The sequence below is a fragment of the Anolis carolinensis genome, chromosome 4, assembly GCF_035594765.1.
Source record: "Anolis carolinensis isolate JA03-04 chromosome 4, rAnoCar3.1.pri, whole genome shotgun sequence".
Taxonomy (NCBI): Eukaryota; Metazoa; Chordata; class Lepidosauria; order Squamata; family Dactyloidae; genus Anolis; species Anolis carolinensis.
The window spans coordinates 138,900,326-138,925,905 of NC_085844.1; the positions used below are offsets into that span (position 1 = coordinate 138,900,326).

Consider the following 25,580-nt stretch of genomic DNA (forward strand, 5'->3'; position numbering starts at 1 on the left):
AACACACAAAACAGAGATCAATCAAAGGACACTTAAAATTCATATTTAAAGACTGCCCGGCACAGTCATGGGGCTGCCAATGAAAAGGTCCTCGGGGTGATAGTTGCCAGTCGGCTTCTGGCTGGTAGGAGCAGATGCCCCCCAAGAGACCAAAGTGTGTGGGGCGGGTTGAATGGGAGAAGGTGATACTTTAGATAACCTGGACCCAAACCATGTATGGCTGCACAAGAATGGTATTCTTCAGTATGTAAAACATTGAAACTACCAGGACCTGTCCAACAATATTTCTTTAAACCAGTGGTTCTCAACCTGGGGTCCTCAGATGTTTTTGGCCTTCAACTCCCAGCTGGTAAACCGTCTGGGATTTCTGGGAATTGTAGGCCCAAAACATCTCGGGACCCCAGGTTGAGAACTACTGCTTTAAACTTTCCACATCTGAGTTGGATTTTCTATTCACACTATTTGAAAGGTTCTAATAAACAAATACAAATGTTGCTATTTGCAGAGCTTCTAGAATGAGTAAGAGGATTAGTTAAGAAAGTGCAAAGTGAAAGGTGAGATTGAAGTAGTCAAAATGAAAGATGACCATAGCATTCACCAGTTTTTATTGTAAAGCAAGTGGAAGAATGAGTCATATTTCTGCAATATTGTAAAGGGAGAAATAGTACTGCTTCCCAGTGAGCTGCAAATATGTAGAATAAAGAGAGAGAAGAATGAAAAGCTAATTCTTTAGATATATCTGTGAAGGTAGTGGTATCAGCAGATATGAAGAGTCTGTGAGAAGAGAAGGGCTAAAAAGAAAAACTGAGTTTTGTTGTGAAAGTTCTGAGCTCAATGCAATTAAGCATCACAGCAGAAAAAAATGGCACTGGAGGCGCAGGATTTGAGAAAGAAAGAAATGACTTTATTCAGTGCTGTATGGTACTAAAAGCCATAGCATATATGAGTAGTATGTAGAGAGAGCATAGCCAAGCTTGGAGCATTTGTGGTTAAATTAATTCATGAATGATGGTCAGTAGAAATGGAAAGGTCCATTTGGAATTGGGTTCAGAGAAACCAATATGGGACTGAAACAGCCTTAGTTGCTCTGACTAATGTCATATCTCTCTTAAAAAACAGGGATGTATTATGCTGTTGATCCTCCTGGATTTCTAAGAGGCTTTTGATACCATTAACCATGGTGTCTTACAGGGCAAGTTTTTGTAGGATGGAGTAAGAGGCACAGTGTTACAGTGGTTCTTATTTTCCTATCTATAGGACCGATTCCAAAAAATGACACTGGGGAATTCCTGGCTATTCCCATAACTGTTAAGCTACCCTCAGTATAGTCATAATACTCTGCTCCTCCTTGTCATGGTAGTTATTTTGTACTGTGCAGATATTGAATTAGTGCCCACTTTAATGGTCTGGGTGGGATACTGAAGTTTAATCCTGGTAAGAAAGAGGCTTTATGTATTGGTGAGTCTTGGGACTGGGAGCTGGGTAAAGCAACCTCACCTGAATTTCACTTTCCTTGAAAGAACAGATGTCCAGCTGGAGAGTAGGGAAAGAGGAATCAATGCAGGCAGGCCAAAATCAACATTGAACACATTTCCTTAAACCTTAATAGAATGTCAATTTGAAAAAATAAATAAAATGGAACTGAGAGCAGAGTTTTCTACTAATTTTGATTATCACTTTTAAATAGGTCTTGTATAAACATGATTATATAGCATTATAAGCAGCGGTAAATTCTAAATAATGTAATGCAAATGTAGTAACTGGAAAAATAAACAGTTCTGTTTCTAATCAATTACTGGAATATTGCAATGACTACGCAGGAAGTGATTTTTGCCGTTGTAAAATGATTTAGTTTCAATATGTTTGGGTTTAATTTCTCTTCAATTCCCATGGTGGTTTGCAAATAAAACCTGATTTCACTGTTTATATTACTGTTTGTTTTATAGGCTATCTAATGACTTACCTTATTTCTAGGCATTCTTTAACTTTACCAACAAGAATGTGGATTATGATGCCTTCAAGGCAGTTAATGATGCTTGTCTTGTTTATGATGGGAGGCTTGTGATTGACACCAACTTCCATACCAATGATGTGGCCATCAGAGCTGCAGGTCCATTGACAAAGTTCTCCAATATATATTATGCCAATGAATGGACACACAGCAATTTCAGCTCAAAGGAGATTGGTTTCCAGCTTGCTGCCACCATGCTGAATCTTTTTGATCCTACTCTGGAGCCAGTGTATGAACCTCCAGAAGATTTGGATAGACTTATCCCCATGTACAAGGGATGCAAAATCCAAGGTGGGCCAGAAAACTTGCTTTTTTATGTTGTATTTTAAGTATCTCCTCATCTTGCTGAAGCATGACATTTCAGGAAAGATAATAAATTAATATTTTATTACCGGTAGTACAGTAGAATCTCACTTATCCAAGCTAAACGGGCCGGCAGAAGCTTGGATAAGCGAATATCTTGGATAATAAGGAGGGATTAAGGAAAAGCCTATTAAACATCAAATTAGGTTATGATTTTACAAAAGCAGTTCAATACGCAGTAATGTTATGTTGTAATTACTGTATTTACGAATTTAGCACCAAAATTTCATGATATATTGAAAACATTTACTACAAAAATGGCTTGGATAATCCAGAAACTTGGATAAGTGAGGCTTAGATAAGTGAGACTCTACTGTATTTGGTTTTTAATAATACAGTATTCCTAACTTATTAAATTACTAAAAATATAACCTTTCTTCTACTTTCGCTTCTATGCTATTACATTTTTTTCTCTCAGAGGCTGATGGTATGGATATTAACTACAAATTAGAACTACAATAATCCTATTATAACAGGCAATAAGAAATAAAATTACTTCCTATCCCTCACAGAATCATGAGGATAAGATGGGGAAGAAAAGTGTTGTATATCCTGACTTGAGTTAATTGGATGAAAAAATGGGAATCAAATAAGATTAATACATGACTACTGTATATAAATAGTTTCAAAATTATATCATATAGTTTTCTTCTGGATATGCCTTTTTGATAGAGTTATTCTCAGTTTGCCCTGATATTTCCAGTATTCCTGCTCCCAAGAGTCCTATTTCTCCTAAAGTATTGAGTGTGCCATGACTAGGCACATCTAGATCCATCTTTGTCATTAGAGGTCCCCCTATTTGTCAGCCCCAACCTTTTGTCTCAATATTGCTGATCTGGCCATAATTATCCATGTTCTAGTTTATGATTATGATGAAGGATGCTCAGCACAGCCTTGACACCATAAATAGGCTCAAATAACAAAAAAAAGTATAATAATGGATATACTATTATGCTATACTCACAAGTGAATCCTGAGATATTTTAAAATATTCTGGGAATTGTTGGCCAAAACACCTGGGGATCCACAAGTTGAGAATCACTGTTTTACAGAAAAAGCTGCTTCTGGATTAGAACAATGGTGAAAAAAGGGGTACTTCATCTTTTCTTTTCTTTTCTTGCCTCCCTCCAATAGAATTCTCCCTTCCAAAATATTTCATTTTATCAAGTTCCAAATAAATTTTTGCAAGGCTAAGTACTCAGCTGGTAGCCTGCATGGGGAAAATTGGGATGATGCAAGAAAAATGTTAGTGTTTTAAAATGACAGGCAGGGAAAAGATTAAGATTCCCTCTCCTTTCCTTTCTCTTCCCAAAGCACCCCTTTTAACGCTACTTTCTTTAAGAGGATTTAAATATATTTGTTTGCCTACAACTTGTGTGGTTCTTCAGACCTGTTGAGAGATAGCATTTTGGTAGCACCCTTATATCCCATACATTTCTGATTCCAAAAAAATATGGAAGCACGGTGAGATCAAGCCATTTCAGCAATTATGCAGCAGTAAACTCAAACATTTTATGCACACTCCTTAAGGAACTGTAGGCATAGCATTCTGGTGAAGATGTTACAGCTGCTTCCTACAATCTTGTCAGATTCAGCATTTTTAGTTGGACAGGTAAATACATGAACAGGCATATACACATTTTTGCCTTGCAGAAGCAAAAAAATTAACATTTCCATTTTATGTTTCTGTGAAAAAAATATTGTAGGTCATACATAAAGCAGACTTATAAATGTTCTTTTGAAGGCAATCTGGAGTACTTTAAATTATCTGGAATATCTCTTTTGCATGTAGTGTTTACCCCAAAAAATCCCTCTCTGTATTCCGTCTTTTGCATTTCTGAATAAATTCAGCAGGAATCAGTACAATTGCTTTGATTGAAGTCTGTAATTGGGATAATCCTATGCAATCTTTAAAATACCTATTCTCTCTCCAGTCAGTACAGGATTATTTTAAATAAAATAACAAAAGGTTGTAAAGGGAGACATATTATTTTGTTATAAATATTAGTTGTGTTTATGGTGGCTGTATCTATTCAAGCAATCTTGTATATCTTTGCTTCTGACAGGTGGTGTTCTACCTGGAAAATATAATTACTTGCATATTTTTAAACCCGGATTACCCAGCCGTTTAGATGTTCAAGAATCACAATCTAATTATGTGAGTATTTTAAAAATCCATGGGTGTTATGAGCAGGGCTGTGTGGTGTGGCCTAGTAACACAATGTAATTGCCCATTTTCTATAAAACCTGTTTATACTTAGCAAATAAAACTCTGTCACCAGAGTAGAAGTGAACGATGTATATTTTGAATGCATATATAATATTTTCAACTTCTTAGCTTGCCTTCTATAGTCCTAGTAATAGTTTTGCAAAATTAAGAGAAATGATAAAGATGATAATGCAACTAAGACACTTCACCTGTCAAAGAGTTGTTCTTGTAGCTGGAACTTCTCTGAGGAAGATACATACTCCCGTATTCTCCAGGCTGGCATAATATATTAACCCCAGCAGTCAGGTTTGCTGGGCAGATTCCAGGACCTATAATCCAAAAAAGATATTTCCATATTTTGGAGAAATGTAACTCAGAGCCTTCTGATTCCATTTATGCCCATCTTTTTTGATAAAACCATCCAATATTTGATTGAAACTGGTCTAATACCAATGTACTTCAAACTGTGACCTCTGCATATACCCCAAACAAGAGACATTCAGGGAATTTGGTATACAACTACTCAAACTAGCTAAATTCTTTTTGGAGATACATTGTCTAGCTTTGTTTTTCTCTGCCTGGTATTACAAGTATGTATTATATTCTAAAAAAATATTCCAGGGGATGGCAATTACAACAGGAGATGCAGTAAAGGGGAGTTATTTCCGAATCCATATCAATCAGTACAGTATGGTGGAAACCATTACCTGCTTTTCAACGAAGCCTATTCCTGCCTCCAATTATATATGCCTGTATGGACAGCATGAGCGACTTCTGAATAATCTTTGTTCTCGCTGGAGAGAAGGACTGATAACAAATCTCTATAGGTAGGCTAACTTCCATTTTGTATGCAAAATCTTTTAATTCATTTCTTATAGGATGAAATGGCTCTTCTTGGTCCTAGGCAATGACAGTGATACCCGATCTGACTTGTTAGCAGATCTTAAAAGCTCAGTGATGTTTGCGTTTCTGTTTTAGTTGTTGCTGTTTTAAATATTTACTTGCTTTCTTGTTTTCCTGCCAGTTCTCTTTTTAGTCAGAAACAAGCCTGGAAAGAAAACACTCATGCTTCATGATTCTCTATGGTGAATGCCTTAAGTAATAATACCCATACTGCTACTTCTGTAGTCTTTATTCAGAGACAATATCCAGACATTTCTTTTATAGCTCTTGCTAGGAAGTGCAAGCCTCCTAGTTATCTGGTCTGTCTTTTTTACAGGATGAACACCCCCTTATCTAAAAATCCAAATCTTCCAGTATTCAAAATTATCTACTTGGGTGACTGAAATGATGACAACTTTGCTTTTGGATGGCTCTGTTGAACAAATGTTGTGTCACACGCATTATTAAAAATATTGGATGTAAAATTATTTTCAGACTATGTAGATAAGGCAATATAGAAACCATAAATGAATTTCATGTTTAGACCTAGATCCAATCTCCTCAATATCTTTTATGTAATGTATTTGCAAATATTGATATTTCAAAATCTGAAAACTTCCAAAATAGTTCTGGATCCAAGTATTTTGTATAAGGGAATATTCAACCTGTATTTAGAAAATGACATCAAATAGCAAAAAATAATCACAGATAGAAAACAAACTGAAAAGAATAGAAAATAAGATTATTCTTCTATGCCCATTGTGATTAACGTTGCCATCAATATCCTCTTCAAAATATTTACATTGACTTATCAAGTAAAAATATAGAAGCTAATAATAATAATAATAATAATAATAATAATAATAATAATAATAATAATAACAACTTCTATCCCGCCTCCATCTCCCCAAAGGGACTTAGGGTGGCTTACATGGGGACAAGCCCGATCCAACAAATATTAAAACCAAACATAGATTAAAACATATATCATTAAAATCAATAAATTACTAGTATGTGTTCCCCAGCTAGCAGAAAAGGAGGTTAAGGTGTAGCAAATGTGTGCAAATGCCGAGCAGAAATTCAAAACATACCAGAAGAGACACAATAAGTTAACCAAAAAGGTACTAAAATGAGAACTGAAGTGTAAACACAAGTATTACTCCAATAGTTCGTAGATACTCAGCAGGAACTTGCCAGTGGAACTTGCTTGAGGATCAGGGCCCTGGAAATGTTACAGCTACTGTTGGAATAAAAGATGGAAAGGAAATGATAATACAGTCATCCCTCCACGTTTGCGGTTTGACTTTTGCCGATTGGATTATTTGTGAATTTGATTTTTAAAATATCCTCTCTGTGAATCTCTAGATCAGGGGTCCCCAAACTAAGGCCCGGGGGCCGGATGCGGCCCTCCAAGGTCACTTACCTGGCCCCCGCCCTCAGTTTTATAATATAATATATTGTATATACATATAATATTGATAATAATATTATAATGTAATACAATGTAACAGTAATAATAATAATACCATACAATAGTATTTATTATATATTACTAATAATATTACAGTGTAGTGGTATAGTTCAATATAGTAATATATAATGCTAATAGTGTGCTATGCTAACAATATAAAATATTGTATGTACATATAATTTGTAAGCCACTCTGAGTCACCTTTGGTGTTAGAAGGGTGTGATACAAATGTAGTAAATAAATATAGTAAATAAATACATAAATTTTAGACTTAGGCTCGCCCAAAGTCTGAAATGACTTGAAGGCACATAACAACAACAACAACAATCCTAATTAACTTGACTATCTCATTGGCCATAAGCAGGCCCACACTTCCCATTGGAATCCTGATAAATGTATGCTGGTTAAAATTGTTTTTATTTTAAAATATTGTATTGCTCTTTTATTGTTATTTCATTGTTCTTGTTGTGGTTGTTTTTGCATTACAAATAAGACATGTATCATGTGCATCAGAATTTGTTTGTATTTTTTTCAAATGATAATTTGGCCCCTCAACAGTTTGAAGGATTGTGGACTGGCCCTCTGCTTAAAAAGTTTGGGGACCCCTGCTCTAGATCCTCCATAGAGTTACCTTGGACGCTTGGAAGCTGGAAGACCTAGAAATTCCTAGAGAGATTTCATCTGGGGTAAAAAAAATAGCATCCTTTTTTACCTTCATGGTGGTCCTGACCCATTAACCTCACAAATGTGATGGGCTGACTGTATTTCAGGAGAGCCTGACATTGCCAAGCAATTCCCATCAAGCTTACTTCAGGCCCTTAGAAGTAGGACAGGATACTAGGAAAGATAACCAACCCAAAAGCTATAGGGATGCATTTGTCCAGGATTTTTAGTGGTGCTTTTCCATGAATGCAGTCATCAGAGGAAGAGGAGCGGAAACATGGTACTTGATGGTAGTCCCATTTCTTCTTGTTCCATCTTCAGACTGAATCTTGCTGAAGATTTATTTCCTCATTGAATAGGAGAAAATTATTCTCTTCATGCTTCATTTGCAAAACCATTACCCATTGATTCTACTTGTACAGTCTATAATTTGTCTATAAGTACTTGACCTTTACAAAGCAGCATGATGTGGCAGATTAAGAAAGCTAGGCAGTCTTGCATTAAGGGAAATGTTATGCCACACTTGGGAGTAGTGCGCCCAATTTTAGGTAATTCATTTTAAAGAAGGATAATGACAAACAAGAGTATGTTCAGAGAAGAGCAACTAAGTTGATGAAAGTTTGCACATCAAATCCAATGAGGGACAGTGGAAAGAGCTGCATCCCATTGATCTCATCAGTCTCACCCAAGTTATAAGAAGAATATACACTAACAAAAATGCAAACTCCAGAAAATGGAGAGAGGTAATTTTTTTCTACCTCTCTTATTTCAGATAGGCATAGAAAATAAGATTGCTTTGCCATTCAAAAATCCTTTAACACAAATGGTAATAGCAAGGAAAATCCTCCAGTCCCATTTCAAACATTTTCAAGCAAACTATATCCGGGGTAGAACACATTCATAGAATCCTAGAGTTGGAAGAGACCAGTTGGGCAATCTAGTCCAACCCCCTGCCAAGCAGCAAAAGCATAAAGTATCCCCCCCCCCCCCGCAAGAGATGGCCACCCAACCTTTGTTTAAAAGTCTCCAAGGAAGAAGCTTCCACCACACTCTGAGAGTTCCTCTGTTAAACAGCTCTTATGGTCAGAAAGTTCTTCCTAATATTCCAGTGGAATCTCCTTTCCTGTAATTTGAACCCATTGCTCCGAGTCCCAGTTTCCAGGGCAGCAAAAGCAAGCCTGTTCCCTCTTCCTTATGGCATTATTTCCCATATTTAAACATGGCTATCATGTTTCCCTTCAACCTTCTTGTCTCCAGGCTAAACATACCCAGCTCTTTAAGCCTCTCTTCATAGGGCATGGTTTCTAGACCTTTGATCATTTTAGTCACCCTTCTCTGGACACCTTCCAGCTTGTCAATATCTCTTTTAAAATGTGGTGTCCAGAATTGGACAGTGTTATTCCAGATGAGGTCTGACCAAAGCAGAATAGAGAGATGCCGTTAGTTCCCTTGATCTAGACACTATACTCCTTTTGATCATGCCCAAAACCCCATTGTTTTTTCTCACTGCTGCATCACATTGAAGCCCCTTTTCCTTAAATGTTCATCAGATTTAACCTTCTTTCAGAAATTAGTGAAAGGAGATCATGTTATTTTTTTAAAAAGTCAGTAGACCATACTTTCCTACTTCAGTGGTGCCTAGAACATATCCATTTATTTATTAAGCTAGTTTGCCACATTTGTTCTCCCACTTCTTTCAAATGTAGGAGAAAATTAGTCTTCCAGTATGTTGCCAGTAATACTTCAAACTCCAAACATCCCTTTAAAACATGCTGATGATGCTTACTTTTTACAGTACATCATGAATAGGGGAGTAACTTCTGGCAGCAGTATATGAAATTATAATACTACAGAACAAAATGTTGCAAAGATATTTCAGAGAGGGGGCACTGAGTGCCTTACATTTTGTTTTTCTAGTACTGTTAAAATATATGCATTAAAAGAGTCTACAGACAGGACCCTCATTGCAATTCAGGGATTATCTTAAACCCAGGATGAATGCTGAATATGATGATTAGATGTAAAACAGATGTCCAAAACATCACGGTCATTGTTTACACAAAGTCAAGACACAATATGGAGGTCTGTGGAATTTAGTAGTGCCAAAGCATTATCGGGGCACGTATTTGTATTGTAAAGAATTCCACCTTAAGATGCTAGTTCACTCTGCAGACTTCCTTAAGGTTGCCATCAATATTCCTTTCTGTGAAAACAAGAGGCTGTGAACATGGCTGAATGTGCTTAATGCCACTCAGTACACTTTTGCACCCTAATTAGAGGTAAATAGGTGTGCATTTTTGAAAAAGAAGGCCAGAATAAAAGAGAAAGGAATACGTGAAAGCCCTAACAGCTTTCCTTTTCTGCTAGAATTAAATGCTAACCTTGAATCAAACTATTAAAACTATCCTTATATAATAGTTCAATATAAGTAACAAAGAAATACTGGGTAGCATTAGGGATTTATTTTTATGTATTACATTACTGGCTTTTTAATGAATAACTGCACTCCTAATGAGCAGATAGACTACCAAGAAATCCGGGGATTAGAATCTGAAGTTATTAAAAAAAGACAGCTGTACAACCTCCTTATACTGAAAATGCATTAATTAATTTAGATTACAAATATGTTTTAAAAGGACTAAGATTTAAGGTCAACCAAGAGCAAATGGCCATGACAAAGAAAACCGTGGGTTGGATTCATACCAAGTTAGCAGGGCTGATTACTCCATGAGACAGATTTGAACCAGTTACTTCAGGGGACGAATTGAAAGAGTAGCAGCAAGAACTGCCATAGATGCCTGCCATAGATGTGGATGAAATGTCAAGAGATAATGCTTCTAGAACATGGCCATACAGCCCGGAAAACTCACAGCAACCCAGTGGTAGTGGAGTGTTGTTGCAGAGTTTGGAGTTCTCTTTTGTCCATACAAGAACCAAACTCCCATCCACTTTCTAACAAACAGAACTCCCCCCCCCCCACAGACACCAGTCATTTCCTTGTTGATGGGGACTGCAGTGGAGATGCATCCTGCTATTTTCCTGCAAGTTGGTGTAATAGGCATCCCTGGGTGGTCTCTGCAGATAATGTCCTTTGTGGCACATTCAGCCTCAGAAATACAGCTGGATATGTCCCCTCATTCTCCAGCAACAGAGAAATAGACATGTGGGAGGATAACCTGGTTACTTACAAAGTGGTTTTTAGGGGGACGTAACATCTACAAAAACAAAACACCTCTGAAAGCATAAATAGTTGTACTTATGTCTCCCAATACAGGATCTCTGCCAATGTTGCTATAACCTAATTTCCAAAATAGGCATAGTGGCAAAAAAGCTTTCAAACCTTCTTTTCAAACCAGAAAATAATTAGGCTCACCAATATTAGCTGTAATATGTCTGTATTACAAAGTTGTTAGGGGGTGGGATTTTTTGCACCTTTTCATTTAAAAGTTCACCTACTTTATAAAGTATGATAATTCCTGTCATGGAACCTAATAACACCCCTTAAGCTCCCTTCTATTCCAACCTCTTTTTAAAAATTCCTGAAATCACTAATAAACAATTCTGCCAGCAGAATCCTCTTCTGCCAGATTAACACAGAGATCTGCTGGAAGAACTGCTCTGCTGGCTAAGATCTACAGCCAAAGAGAGGACAGAGAACAGATGGGATGGAGGGGGGATTGTATTTTGCCAGGTTAAATCCTCTCCGTTTCAGAAACATAGCCACCAATCTGACACAAATGTCAAGCCAGAGTGAGAGTAGTCTTAAATAATTTCCAACAGTCCTCGTCTGGATTTGGACTCATCACAGCTTCCCCAACATAGTGTTGGGTCAGCTGGCTCTTGACTATCCCCAGTAATTAGGAATACGTTCTTTCTATAGTTATAATAAAGACTTTTTAAAGATTCAGAGCAAGTAAATAAAAAAACCAAATAATAATATCACTATGCACAAAAAGTTTGCTATTGTAGTACATAATGTGGTTGTCTCTCAGTTGGTTTATCAGTCACCAAAGATTGTGTTTTCAGTTCTGTATTTATTAAGTTTTTTTCCTACTTCATGTCACACCTTTTCATTCTTTTTTTTAAATTCATGTTGTACTATATAATGTGTGTGGGGGGAGCAGGGATTGCATATATTTTTTTAAAAAATGTTCACATTATATTTTACAATATAAAATGCCATACAAGGTATTCAAAACACACAAAAATGTGATACATAAAACACATTTCACATTTCTATCTAACCCTTCCCCACCATTCCCCACTTGGTAAACTATTACTGCATCCACAACAATTAACTAAATTAAAAATGGGTTAATTATCACTTCCAATATGAAAGATTCCAGGGGTAATTCTTGAACTAATTCTACCTCCTTTGTAAGAAAATCAATGAGTTTTATATTAGATGAAACTTAATTCCACTTTAAACATTATGTCTACATGTAATACAATTCTACTTATTTAAAAATCCTGGAATTACTTCTAGCCCTCATTTTATTATCAAAATAAATCACTAAATTCCATTATTCTTTAATTTTTCCAGTCTTTTCTCCAATTGAAGTTATTAACTTGTCAATTTCTGCATAGTCTTTTCATAATCTGTTCAGTCTGCATTGCTGTCACTTAGTTTTTCCATTTTTGTGCAAACAAATATTACTGCTGTTGTCATATGTTTCCATATTCTTCTCTAGCAATGTTAATAAACAATAAAATATGCAGAAAACTTTTTGCGTATTTTAGTGTTTATTAACTTGATATTATTGTCAAGAGAACCAAGAGAATTCTGGCCATTTCAGTAGTTGATAAGAAGGCACCAGATTTCTTGAAAGGACCGAATAAGATTTCATTGAAAATTTAAAAACTGTGATAGTCATGAGCATGCCCTCCTAATTGTCATGTACTGTTTAACCATCACCACTGGAATGTTGCAACAATATAAAAATTGTTCACAAAAATTAAAGATGCAAATCTTCCCAAGCACTGAAATCTTTTTGTCCCTAAGCCAAGGGTCATAACTTTTAACCTCATTCACTTGTGTTTTCTCACTGCATCCAAAAGTAGCAAGTGTTGAGCACATTTTTTGCAAACTTTTCAATAGTTTGAGATATTGTTTGAAACTTTGTACAAATGATGTATATCACCTGTTCTTTGGGGCTAATATATGGACATCCGTCTGTGTGTGTGTGTGTGTGTGTGTCTTTCTAATTTTTTGAACTTAAAAGCTCATAACATTCCTTTAAGCCTTCACTGATTCATTATAAGAACATTATTATTATTATTATTATTATTATTATTATTATTATTATTATTATTATTATTATTTTGTTTATTTATACCCTGCTTTTTCTCTCCACAAAGGAGACTCAAAACGGCTTGCATTAAAAACATTTCAATACAATTTAAAATCTACAAACATACAAGCATTAAAACAGAATTAAATATCAGTGGTATTTTAAAAATCACAGTTAAAATCAATAAAAACTGATTAAAATACATTCAAAGCGAAAACCATTTGTGCCCACTAATGATAGTTGGGTTTTTTTTCTGGAAACTTGCCAGGGACCAATAGCCAATGCTTCACAGATCAGCACTTTGATTAGTACTGGTATAGAGGGAACCACTCCTCCCCTCTTTTCTCCCCAACCGTTTTTTCCTGGTAAGGAGCTGTAATCACATTTGGCTTTCCATGGGCACAGAACTCCAAATGGGAGAAGTTAAGCTGGCAAGGCTTTCCCTGGCTGCCTCTGTACAGCAAAGAATAAGAATAATGAACCAACAGGGATTGTATGGATGTGGAAAGCAAATTTAAAGCTAATGCAAATAGCCTTCAAAGAAGATGCCAAATGATCTGTCATTGATTATATTATTTAAAATGACAGTATAGGCAGTCCTGAAGTTATGAACAAGATAGATTCTGTAGGTTTGTTTCTTTAGTTGAATTGCTATGTAAGTTGGAACAGGTACATTTTTAAAGTGTAGTGTCGGATATGTGTGTGTGTATGTGTGTGTATATATATATATATATATATATATATATATATATATATATATACACACACATACACACACACACACACACACACACATACATACATACACACACACACACACACACACATACATAGACACACAAACGTATATATACATTGTGTGTGTAAACAAAGCTTTGGGTAGCATATGGAAGATTTAACACCCATATGGTGTTTGTTTTTCTGTCTTTCCCCCTGTTAAGAAGATTTCACCACACTTTCTGTCCCTGTGATAATTGGATTTTGAAAAACTTGACTTGTTTGGAAACAAGGATTGGTGATAAACCTTCACTGGAGACCACTTTTCCTTGTGGTAACTCCTGTAAGAGTAAGTCCCCTTCCTAGGGATTTCTTTCATTTCCTGTTGTCTCGTCCCCATTCTTAACTATGAGTTGTTTGTAAGTTGGATGTTAGTAACTCGGAGAGTGCTTGTATCCTTGTTAAAAACCTAACAACACCAACAAGAGTCACCAACAAGAAGTCAAGTATCCTTTAAAATCTAGTACGTGAATTGGAGCTGTGATGGATCTGTGCTTACAAAAGAAATAAGACTAAATTTTGTCTAAACAAAATATAATAATAATAATAATAATAAATAATAATAATTGGGCGGTTTTCTGGCATTGTATATTTCTGCCGCTTCTGTGGCTGTTCATTTGTATTTTGATTCTGTAGCCCACTTGTTGATGGATGCCCAGCATCAGCAGCATCCAATGGTCCTTTTTATCCTGGGCGATGACCAAGCCAGCATAGACTTCGTTTTGGTTTGTTTCTTCATAATGCTAATGGATTAGGTGCTCTTAGTTCCACTCGTCAGCTGAGACCTCTCTAGCTTGGTTGGACCTGCCGGTAGTTACACTACCGCTAGCACAGCTCTCAGCATCATTGGAACAGTTAACCCCCCCCCCCCCACACACACACACACTATGACAAGGTGATGATCCCTCTGTCAACAATCTTACAAAAAACAAACCTCGGCTATCAAACCTCCAAGAAATCTCACAAAATCTCACATCTGATGTACATGGATGACCTGAAGCTGTATGGGAAAACTGAAACTGAAGTCCAGTCTCTAACTAACACTGTCCGAATTTTTAGCACTGATATCAGCATGGAGTTTGGTTTGGACAAATGTTCGACAATGGCATTGAAGAAAGGAAAAATCATTGAAAGTGAGGGAATAATATGCCTAATGGCCAAACGATAAAGTGTCACCAGCCGGAGGCCTATAAATATCTGGGCATATTACAGCTGGACAGCATCAAGCATGAACATTTGAAAACTGTGGTCAGCAAAGAATACACACAAAGGGTCAGAAAAAGTCTCAAAAGCAAGCTCAATGGAGGCAACACCATCAAGGCCATAAACACCTGGGCCATACCTGTCGTAAGATATACTGCTGGCATCATAAACTGGACACAGGTGGAACCGGACAATTTGGACAGAAAAACAAGAAAACTCATGACCATTCATCATTCACTACACCCTTGCAGTGATGTTGATCGGCTATATCAGCCTAGAAGAGATCTGGTGGCAGAGGACTCTTACAAGTAAAACAAATGGTCAAAGAAGAAGAACATGCCCTGGCAGAATATGTAAAGCAAAGTGAAGAACCTGCTTTGATTGGAGTCAAAAATCAGAAACTCCTCAAAGCACAACAGACAAAGAATCAGTACTAGAAACCCGCACTACGAACTAGAGCTGACAGCTGGCACAACAAAGCATTGCATGGAAAGTTCCTTGACAAAATTGAAGGAAAAGCTGATAAGGAGAAGACCTGGCTCTGGCTCACGAATGGGACCCTGAAGAAGGAGACAGAAGGCCTGATTCTTGCAGCCCAGGAGCAAGCCATCAGAACAAATGCAATTAAGGCCAGGATCGAAAAATCAGCAGATGACCCAAAATGCAGACTGTGCAAGGAAGCTGACGAAACCATTGATCATATCCTCAGCTGCTGTAAGAAAATTGCACAGACAGACTACAAACAGAGGCACAACTATGTGGCCCAAATGATTCAATGAAATTTATGCCACAAGTACCACCTCCCAGCAGTAAAGAACTGGTGGGATCAAAAACCTGCAAAGGTAATGGAAAATGAATGCAAAGATACTGTGGGACTTTCAGATCCAGACTGACAACGTTCTGGAACACAACACACCAGACCTCACAGTCGTGGAAAAGAAAAAGTTTGGATTATTGATGTCGTCATACTAGGTGACAGTTGGATTGATGAAAAACAACAGGAAAAACTCAACCGCTATCAGGACCTCAAGATCGAATTGCAAAGACTCTGGCAGAAACCAGTACAGGTGGTCCCGATGGTAATCGGCACACTGGGTGCTGTGCCAAGAGATCTCAGCCAGAATTTGGAAACAATAAAAATTGACAAAATTATGATCTGTCAACTGCAAAAGGCCACCTTACTGGGTTCTGTGCACATCATCTGAAAATACATCACACAGTCCTAAACACTTGGGAAGTGTTCGACTTGTGATTTTGTGATACGAAATCCAGCATATATATCTTGTTTGCTGTGTCATACTATGTTGTTGTGTCAATAATAATAATAATAATAATAATAATAACAACAACAACAACAACAACAACAACAATGTTTTCACCCATTGGGTTGCTTTGAGTTTTCTGGGCTGTATGGCCATGTTACAGAAGCATTATCTCCTGATGTTTTGCCCACATCTGGGTTTCTGGAACATGGCCATACAGCCCGGAAAACTCACAGCAACCCAGCGATTCCAGCCACGACACATTTTTCATCCATTGTTTACATCTCATCTCATCTTTTCTTCTTTTTTTGAACTATTGCTGGATTGAGAGAGACCTCTTGAGTTTATCTTTTCCACAAACATGAAATTCTGTCATACTTAATAACCCCAGTGTTATTAAGTATGACTCTCTCCTGGAAATTAGCATTTGTCTATATTTAAAAATAATCTTCCATAAATGTAGACATAAATTGAGGCTCATGCAGAGTGTTCAATGCTGGATATAAGAACAAGGTTTACGTTCCATACATTTTCCTCATCTTTTCATAGAAACTACATAGAAAAGTGTGAAAGTATGGAAACAGAGATCTCATTTCCATTTCTGTTACACATAGTGCAAATATACCACGCTATAAACTACACATCACTAAATTACAAAGAAAAGATTCACTTGACAACCCTCACTCTTTATCATGCAGTTATGCTTTTCATGAACAAATTGTCTGAGTCATCTGCCTCAAACTAAAGACAATTTTTTGCATCCCACTCAACAATTACTTCTCAAGGTTTGAGTAGCATAAAATTACAACATCTACTTCTGGTGCAGGTTAGATGGCTCTTTGTTGTGAAGCTGACTATGGATGTGTGAAATAGGGAAAATGTGTAAACTGGCTGTCAAATGCTGCAGTTTTAGTAATTTTCCCTTTAAGTTGTGGCACCTTGTTGTATACCATTAGTTTATTTATATTTTTCCTATGGTTGTAGAATAGAATCTGAGAAGAGAGGTTTTTTTATATTTCCCCACCTCCCCCTATGGTTGAGTGTTTTAATGTGTATTCAAATATGCCTCCTGCCTTGCCTCCAAGGGTCTAGGTGACTTACTTAAATATTTATTTGCACAGAAAACAGGTTTTGTTCCTGTTCTTTATTGTAGGAACATAAACATCGAGAATTTCCTTGTATGACAAATTCAATTTAGCTTCAATGCACTAGTGCAAGGAACATATTGCAACACAGTTATGGCCTGTTTTTCTGGCCTTTATTAATCCAGTAACCTTAATGATGAACAACACTTGTGTCATTGTCTACACAAATGTAATTTGTTTATGCAGGAGTTCAGTTAATCCTGCCATCTGCTTTTCTCAAACGAGGACAGATAATGGAGACACGGTTCCTCACAGGTCTTCAGGCTTTTAAATTCTGATAAAATCAGGATTCTTCACTGGCTCTTGCCACAGCTCTGAATTAAGCCACTTTAAATGTAATTACTGAAGCTGGCTGTACATCAGGAACATCCATTAAAAGAATTGATTGACCATGTTGTTATGGGAGGCATTTTATGAACAAACTATCCTGATGGGTCCAGAACTGTAATTTATAAAAGCAAAAAAGCAGGTAAACACTTTATTAGTGGCTAATGAGAGGCTCACTGGGTAACTAAATTTCTTTTTTTTTTAACCAGCTACTTCAAGGAACCTTGGGCCCTGGCTATCTTTCACGATCGTTTTATTGATCTGAAGAAAGAACTGCGCCAGATCCTAGCATCTGTGGAGGTAAAGAAAAGGGCTGTCAAATGCATTTTATCATGTGAACACTGAGCCTTGCTAGCCATTTTAGGATTTTGCTTTCATCTCCCAGTGCATTTTCATTTTCTCTTTCTTCTTTGTCCAAATGTAAAGTGCCCAAGCATTACTGACAAGACCTTGATAAAAGACTATACATAATTTATACTTACTTTTAAATCTGTATATTCTCATTTGGACAGCTTTGTCTAATGGTAACTTAAAGAATAAGAGACTTCCAAGATACCATATTAGTATCTGCTCTGATCATCTTCTCTTTTCCCACTGCTTTCAACAGTACCAGTACTATGTAGCATCCTGGAAGAAACTTTTTTTTTTTTTCCGTGTCAGGAGCAACTTGAGTTGCTTCTGGAGTGAGAGAATTGGCCGTCTGCAAGGACGTTGCCCAGGGGACGCCCGGATGTTTTGATGTTTTTACCATCCTTGTGGGAGGCTTCTCTCATGTCCCCGCATGGAGCTGGAGCTGATAGAGGGAGCTCATCCGCACTCTCCCCAGGTGGGATTCGAACCTGGCAGCTTTCAGGTCAGCAACCCAACCTTCAAGTCACTTAGTCCACTACGCCATCTGGGGGCTCCCTGGAAGAAACTGATCACAACCAAATGTTCTTCTTTAGATTTACTCTCATTTTTAATATTAGCCATTAGTGTCGCAACCTGCTCTGGTCTTGAATGGAACTTCTTCATGTTCTACCTCCCATTATGTAGTGTATTTGATTTCTATATTGACCATCCAGTGATACCCAACTTATCAGCTATCGGTTCAGTTGCCTGAATAGTATATTTACAATGAAAAGGTGTTGGCTCCACAACATTTATTAAGTCACCATCCTTTCTTAATCTGAGGCCAGACTCTTGGATTTCAGTTACCTGTGATTACCATTTACTGTGCAACAATGAGCTATACAGGATCCTGGTTCATTATGATCCAAACAGCCATAATGTTTAATAAGTAATAGCCATCTCCATATCTGATTTCTGAATTCCATAAATAATAATAATACGTTGTAAAAGAAAATTTCTCTTTTATCTCTCTTGAATCTACTGCCAGGCAGTTGAATTGGAAGATCTCAAATACTACAGACTTCTTTCCTATCCACTTTTCCTACACTTTCCTTAATTGTATAGACCTCTTTTCAATATTGTTTCAATATTCATCAGCGCTGAAATACAACACCATCTGAACTCTGCAAGTGCAGCATTTTTTCAAATAAAGCAGAGAGTGTTTGCGGATCAGGACATTTGTAGAGATACCAAGATGCTTGTTATAAAACTATTGCCCTTTCAACTCTGCTGTACGCTGTGAAACATGGATCATCTACATACCTCACTCTCGCCTTATGGAAAGATTTCATCAGTGTTGCCTTCAAAAAATAGTGCAAATCTCTCGGGAAAACAGGTGGACAAACATCAGTGTTCTGGAAGAAGCAAAAACCATCATTGAAAGATGATTCTCCTCCATCAACTTCACTGGACTGACCAAGTTGTACAAATATTCAAAGCACTTACTTTACTCTCACCTCAAGAATGGAAAACAGAATGTTAGTGGACAGCAAAAGAGATTTTAGAATGGGCTGAAAGCTAACCTAAAAAAAGTGATATAAATACTTAGAACTGGGAAACACTGGCACTTGAGTGTTCTAAATTGAGGTCAGTTGATATCAGTGGTGCTATGGATTTTGAAGAGGCATTAATAGAGGATAAAGGAAAGAAACATTCCAAGAGGAAGATGCGTCAAGCAAACTTTTGTCACGACCACCTTCCACCTAGAAACATATGTCCTCAATGTGAAAGAACATATGGGTGCAGAATAGATACGGACCGACCACCAAGACCCTACCTTTGGAAGACAATCATATTCGGCCACAAGTGATCACCTACGATGATTATTCTTTGGGATAAATACAACTGCACACCTTGTAAATTTATAAATTTACACAATTGAAAAGGATTTGTATCAGGAGATTGCTGTGCTTGCTAATTCACACATGCAAGTCCTCCCTGAAACCATCAAGTAGTGAGTGTACATGCTTGAAGCACTCCTAAAGAACATGAAAGAGAATTTAATGAAGGAGTTGTGAGGTTAACATACTATGAAGAATTGGTGAAGCTATGGCTGTTCAGATTAAATTGAAGAGAAACTAGATTTTAAGGAGGGAATTAATGGAAAAAATAGGTGAGGAATGGAAACTATTTCATTCTTAGAAGCAGGATGATTAGGAGGGAAGATGAAAAGTATGGTATTTTCAGGACCTGCTCCAGTACTGAACTAAACCAGATAGCTTTTACACATAAAAATGTATACACACAAACTAGAAATGCTGAATGTTTGAGACGTTTGAGACGTCTCTGAATCTGGCTCTTTTGTGGGCGAAGCCATGGTAATTCAGGTTAAGTATTCAGTCAACTGACTACTTGCATGCTTATTTTTATGTTCTCAGTATTCACATTCTGCAAGCCTCTTATGAAGATATGGGACAAGGTCAAAACTTTGCAGATATTGGAGTATCAATCACCTTTCCACCTTCCACTTCTTGATTTAACTTTGTGATTCACTTGACAGAAAATTTAGGATGGCAGAAAAAACACTTTCTCCCTAGCATGCTGGCTTCCCATTTTAAATGTTTATATATGTTACTATATGTTAAACCAGATTATTCCACCCTTCAATTTGTAGTGCTATAATGCAGAATGTACTGCACAACATGCTGCTCTTCCCTGTTTGGATATATCATTACAGTTGCTATCCTCAGGTCTTACAAGCTCACAATCAAATCACTGTACCTGTCGTGTTGTCTTCCTCTTTTTCTAGTGCTTTCCACTTAGCTAAGCTTCATTATCTTTCCAGTGAATCACATCATCTTGTGTTATGTCCAAAGTTTGAGAGCCTCCGTTGGCTTCTAGGGAAAATTCAGGCCTGATTTGCTCTAGGGCCTATTCATTTGACTTTTGTGCACTTCATGGTATCAATAGAATTCTCCTCTGGCACCACATTTCAAATTCATTTACTGCATTTTTTTCATGTCATCTCTTTTCGCTGTCCAGCTTGCACAGCCATACACAGACATTGACTGGAATACCATTCCAAAAATTAAATAGAATATGTCTCATTCAATAAACAAACAATGCAGTTTTGCAGAGGATAACTTCAATTATTAGTAGACAGAATCATTCATTTGTTTTAATCCTCCAATAACCTTTGTGTTTAGTGCTAATAATAGCACCGCACATCAGTTTACAGTAACCGTGTGACAAATCATGTTGCTTGATGGTTAGTCTGCTTAAATCAATGGTGGTGTGAATCTATCCACAAGTTAAAATGTGGTAAGTGTCTTCTGCTTGTATTTCTATAACAAAACCTGCTTTATTTACTTACAAAGTTGTAGGTTTATCTCACCGCCTAAAAAAACCATTACTTTCTGGACTTCATGAAACCCCCAGGGAATTCTTGGAATGACAGTCCAAGCAAATAAACTTTCCAATTTCTTGTTTGTGCTTTATTTCACATTTATACTAATTTAAATAATCACATGTTCTCCTTTCTGGATTACAAGAAAATATCTAACAATGGTTTTGCATATCGTGCTGTTGTCCCTGTCAAAAGGAATTATATATGTGTGTGCGGGTGCTTGTGTTGAAGTATTTTTCCTAGCTTAATGCCTCTTAGCCTTTGTCTTTTTATTCTGTAGACGATTTCATGCCACCTGACTTTAGCTCTTCTGGTTTTCTCAGCCTGCCTTTCCCATATCTAAGGGTCAAGCTTATGTAAGAGCCTTTCACAGAGTCTGATGGGAAGAAGCCCCTGTCAATACAAGGATATTGAGGGACACTCAGCGCAGTCACTATCCTATTCCTTTGTAAAGAATTTTGCACACAACTCTTTCACTGTTTGTTCTCTCCAGTATGATCTTGAACCCCAAACTGAACATTTTGGCTGTTGTCCTGAACCACTTTAAGGCAGACTATGGGTTTTTCGATTTTAGTGGCAAATGAGGCCCAGCCAGATAGAGGTCATACTTAAGGTATAACTTAAGGTATAATTGCTGGAATCCCTTTGGATCAAACTCTCTGCTTCTCCAACATGGTCAATTGTGCTGCAGCTCTTCACTTATTTGGATGTTCTTAAAGAATTCTGATCATATGAGTGTTATATATCTGAATGCACAGCCACACATACGATCAGCATTCTTATAGGGCTTCATCACAGTAGAATTTGGGTCCACTTTAAATCCACTTTAGGGAGGGGCCTTTAAATAGCTCAGCCAGACAAGTCCTGGGCTTCACCAAACTACAAACCCCAGAATTCTGAAGGAGGCAGAAAGTGGAGAAATGCTCAAGTGTGATGAGGCCCTAAGTTGCGACCTTTTTGAGAGTAGAACCCCAAGTATATCTGAGCTGCCTGTGTTGATGTTGTTAAGACAGGATACACTTTGAAAGACAAACAATATTTGTTATGTTTAGGAGTTTAAATGGTTTTTTAGTATCAACATATTCAGTTATGCAGTTATGCTTTACAAAGATAGGTCTCTTTACCAAGATTAAACTATAAATGTTGCTGCCAGGAAAAGAACAAAGAGAGGAAAGAAAGGGTTTTTGCCACTGCTTATTTTCTACTCACATTATAGACTGATTCACATTTTGTGTTTTGACGAAAATGAAATTGCCCTTGGACACTGTCATTATGGGTTCTGTGTGGTACATTTCCTACTTTCCTGGTGCCAGGCATCCTAACACTTTGTTAGCAAATATGCTCTGCCAACACAAATGCTAGTATCACACTGGTAGAAACACTTGAACGATCTCTTGCCTCCCTCCCTCCCTCCCTCCCTTCCAGGGAATGTGGCGAGCAGCTGCCTCTCCGTATTAGCTGTCAGGGCCTTGGGGATAAGGGAAGGTGAAAGGGAGGCTTAACAGATAGCCTGTGGCTAAAGACACAAAGCAATAAATCCTAGTTTGACTTTTGTCTTAGATTTGAATCCTCTTTCTGGTGCAGCATTTTGTCCATTGCGTGTGCTCAATGTATTTATTTGGGAGCTATTCCGGAATCCTTTGTGCATTACTTTTATTGAAGTGGCAGAAGATGGTGACACCTCTCTAGGTGCTCTAATCAAGTCTATTCTTCTCTTATCACCTATTTCTTTTGTCATTTGTTGCTGACAGGAAGAAGATATTCCTTCCATGGAAGAACTCGTTCGCCAAGTGGTGGAAGGGGAGCTTTCATTATATGAGAGGCCAAAGACTTATCTCAAACGGACCTTTAAAAATTCGATCCACAAAAGACTGGTGGAGAAAAGCATTCTTAGTTATTTGGACTATAACTTTTATCACCTGCCAATGTTTGCTTGGCCAGGCATAGTTTAGGAATTGCTTAATGGATATGGCTTTTTTTCATCTAGAAAGTCAGTTCTGGAGGTGAGAAGGGGGCATGATGGCATATTATTCGGGTCTAATTTTTCCTGACTGCTCAAGTGAAAACGTGTCTTTTTGAAACACCCCAGTAGGTGGAGCATAATGCTAATCTTATAAATCAGGAAAGCTGTCTCAAAAAATAAAACAAAAACCAATGCAGTTAAGTGACATTCAAAACAATTCCTAGAGTGCAAAATTTTCTGAAAGCTATCCATTAAAGATATATATATTTAATTGTAAGGCAATTATTCTTTGCTCCCGTTTATCTGATCTGAAACCAGCAAAATTCTGATCAAGGGCCTTTGTCTCCATGTCAGTGACTCGCGTTAATATTGCAGGAACTCCGTTTCACTGCACTGACTCAGCTTCCTGAGTTTTGCTGCCTTTAAGCCCTGAAGTCGCCTGAGCAGCTCTGTGCCAGGGACTCCCTCCCAAGCAGAGCCTGACAGATGGCTGGTGATATTTGCATACTGCATTTTAGCTTTTTAATTGTTCATTCCAAATGCGAACTTTGTATCTCTCTGTCTTCCTGGACAGAAGGTACATTGTAGTGGGAGGGAGGTCAATTCTCTAATGTGCTGGCTAGTGACCCAGCAGCTGTGGGGTTAACTCCCTTTCCAGAGGCATCTCAGCAACCCATTGACCAATTGCAGCTTGGCCCATTGAAGGTTGTTTGCTATTGGCCCAATCAATAAAACAGAAAAGTCACCCAAGGCGGGAAAGTAAAGCAAATGAAATCTGTCAAATGAAATTGGACTGCTTCTCTTTATTCCAAATAGTAAATTTGAGGATATAAAATATTGGTCGTAGAAGAGTACCACAATAAAATACACACTTTTAAATAGACACCTTTATTTCTGACATAGTTATAATTTGAGAGGGGCATCATACTAACTGGCAATTGTTGAAAGAAGAAGGTTGGGACTACAAGGCCAAACGCCTACCATAACATTTCTTTCCTATTTTCACAATTTCCTTTCTCCTAAAGATTACAATCCTATATGTTTCAGCTTAGAACCAAGTCCTATTGAGAATAGTAACTTATTCATATGTCAGTAGTTACTGGATTGCACCACTAAGGTTTCTTGATGTTTGTTACATTTGTTTAGATTGATTATAATACAAGCATGGGCAAACTTTGGCCCTCCAGGTGTTTTGGACTTCAACTCCCACAATTCCTAAAAGCTGGAAGACTATCAGGGATTGTGGGAGTTGGAAGCCCAAAACACCTGGAGGGCCAAGGTTTGCCCATGCCTGTTCTAATGCATGGTATGTGCAGGAGAACTAAGTGAAAAATGAGATAGAAAGAAGTATATGAGTATTTGGATAAGTTAAATTATATTATACTACTACCAGAAAAGCTTTGAATTACAGTAGAGTCTCGCTTATCTAACATAAATGGGCTGGCAGAATGTTGGATAAGTGAAAATGTTGGATAATGAGGGATCAGGAAAATCCTATTAAATGTCAAATTATGTTATGATTTTACAAATTAAGCATCAAAACATCATGTTTTACAACAAGTTTGCCACTTGTTTGGAAGCGTGGCTGCACTTGTGTTCTTGTTGGGTGTGTTGATCCGCTTCATGTTGCTGCCTAGAGGACCTGGGCAGCAGACATACTGCATTGGATAATACGGAACGTTGGATGAGTGAAGGTTGGATACTTTGCTACAATCTCAAATGTTTGAGGTTTCAAGATATGTGATAACAAAGTCTTTATAGTAGTCCTGTATATTTAGTCATTTCTTAAAATCTGTTGACATTAAAGAGAAGTGGGACTGTGTGACTCTCCTGATGTTGTTGTGCTCCAGCTCCTATCAGCCACAACGATAAGAATTCTGGGGCAAATCACTTAGGTGCCATATGTGGGTGTGGGTGTCACCTATGCAGTTTTCCACTGTCTGAAGATATAGAACATGCACAGGCAAACTTCCTACTGGCAGTTAGGAATTGTGGGAATTGAAGTTCAAAACACCTGGAGGGCCGAAATTTGCCCATGCCATGTCTTAAGAGAGTCTGATTTTTAACCCTTGTTACCTTCCCCACTTTGCTTTGCTGACTTCCCCAGTAAAAATTTGGGTATCCATCAGAGCAGAAGCTCCTGCTATGTAAACAGAATGCTCATATGAGGGTTGAATGAAAAGTAATGCCTCCACCTTCGTAACTCCTCAACAGGTGGCAGTACTGGTATGTGGCAGGTACTGGCTTGTTCAGTAGACTCTCCTCTACAGATCCATT

The 25,580-nt window shown here is 37.5% G+C and overlaps 1 protein-coding gene across 3 annotated transcripts in view; it reads left to right on the forward strand.

Moving 5' to 3' along the window:
* cfap61 (cilia and flagella associated protein 61) overlaps window positions 1–25,125 on the forward strand; it is a 132,126-nt gene extending 107,001 nt beyond the window's left edge. For 2 of the 3 annotated variants that reach the window (XM_008109085.3, XM_062977911.1), the window contains 5 exons: window positions 1,975–2,302; window positions 4,441–4,532; window positions 5,205–5,410; window positions 17,814–17,904; window positions 23,092–25,125. In XM_008109085.3, coding sequence (XP_008107292.2) covers window positions 1,975–2,302; window positions 4,441–4,532; window positions 5,205–5,410; window positions 17,814–17,904; window positions 23,092–23,292 — 918 coding nt within the window. In that variant the 3' untranslated portion in view covers window positions 23,293–25,125. Of the gene's footprint in view, window positions 1–1,974; window positions 2,303–4,440; window positions 4,533–5,204; window positions 5,411–13,831; window positions 13,957–17,813; window positions 17,905–23,091 lie in introns of all 3 variants that reach the window. The other variant, XM_062977912.1, reaches the window with a different exon arrangement.
* Window positions 25,126–25,580: the final 455 nt, after the last annotated feature.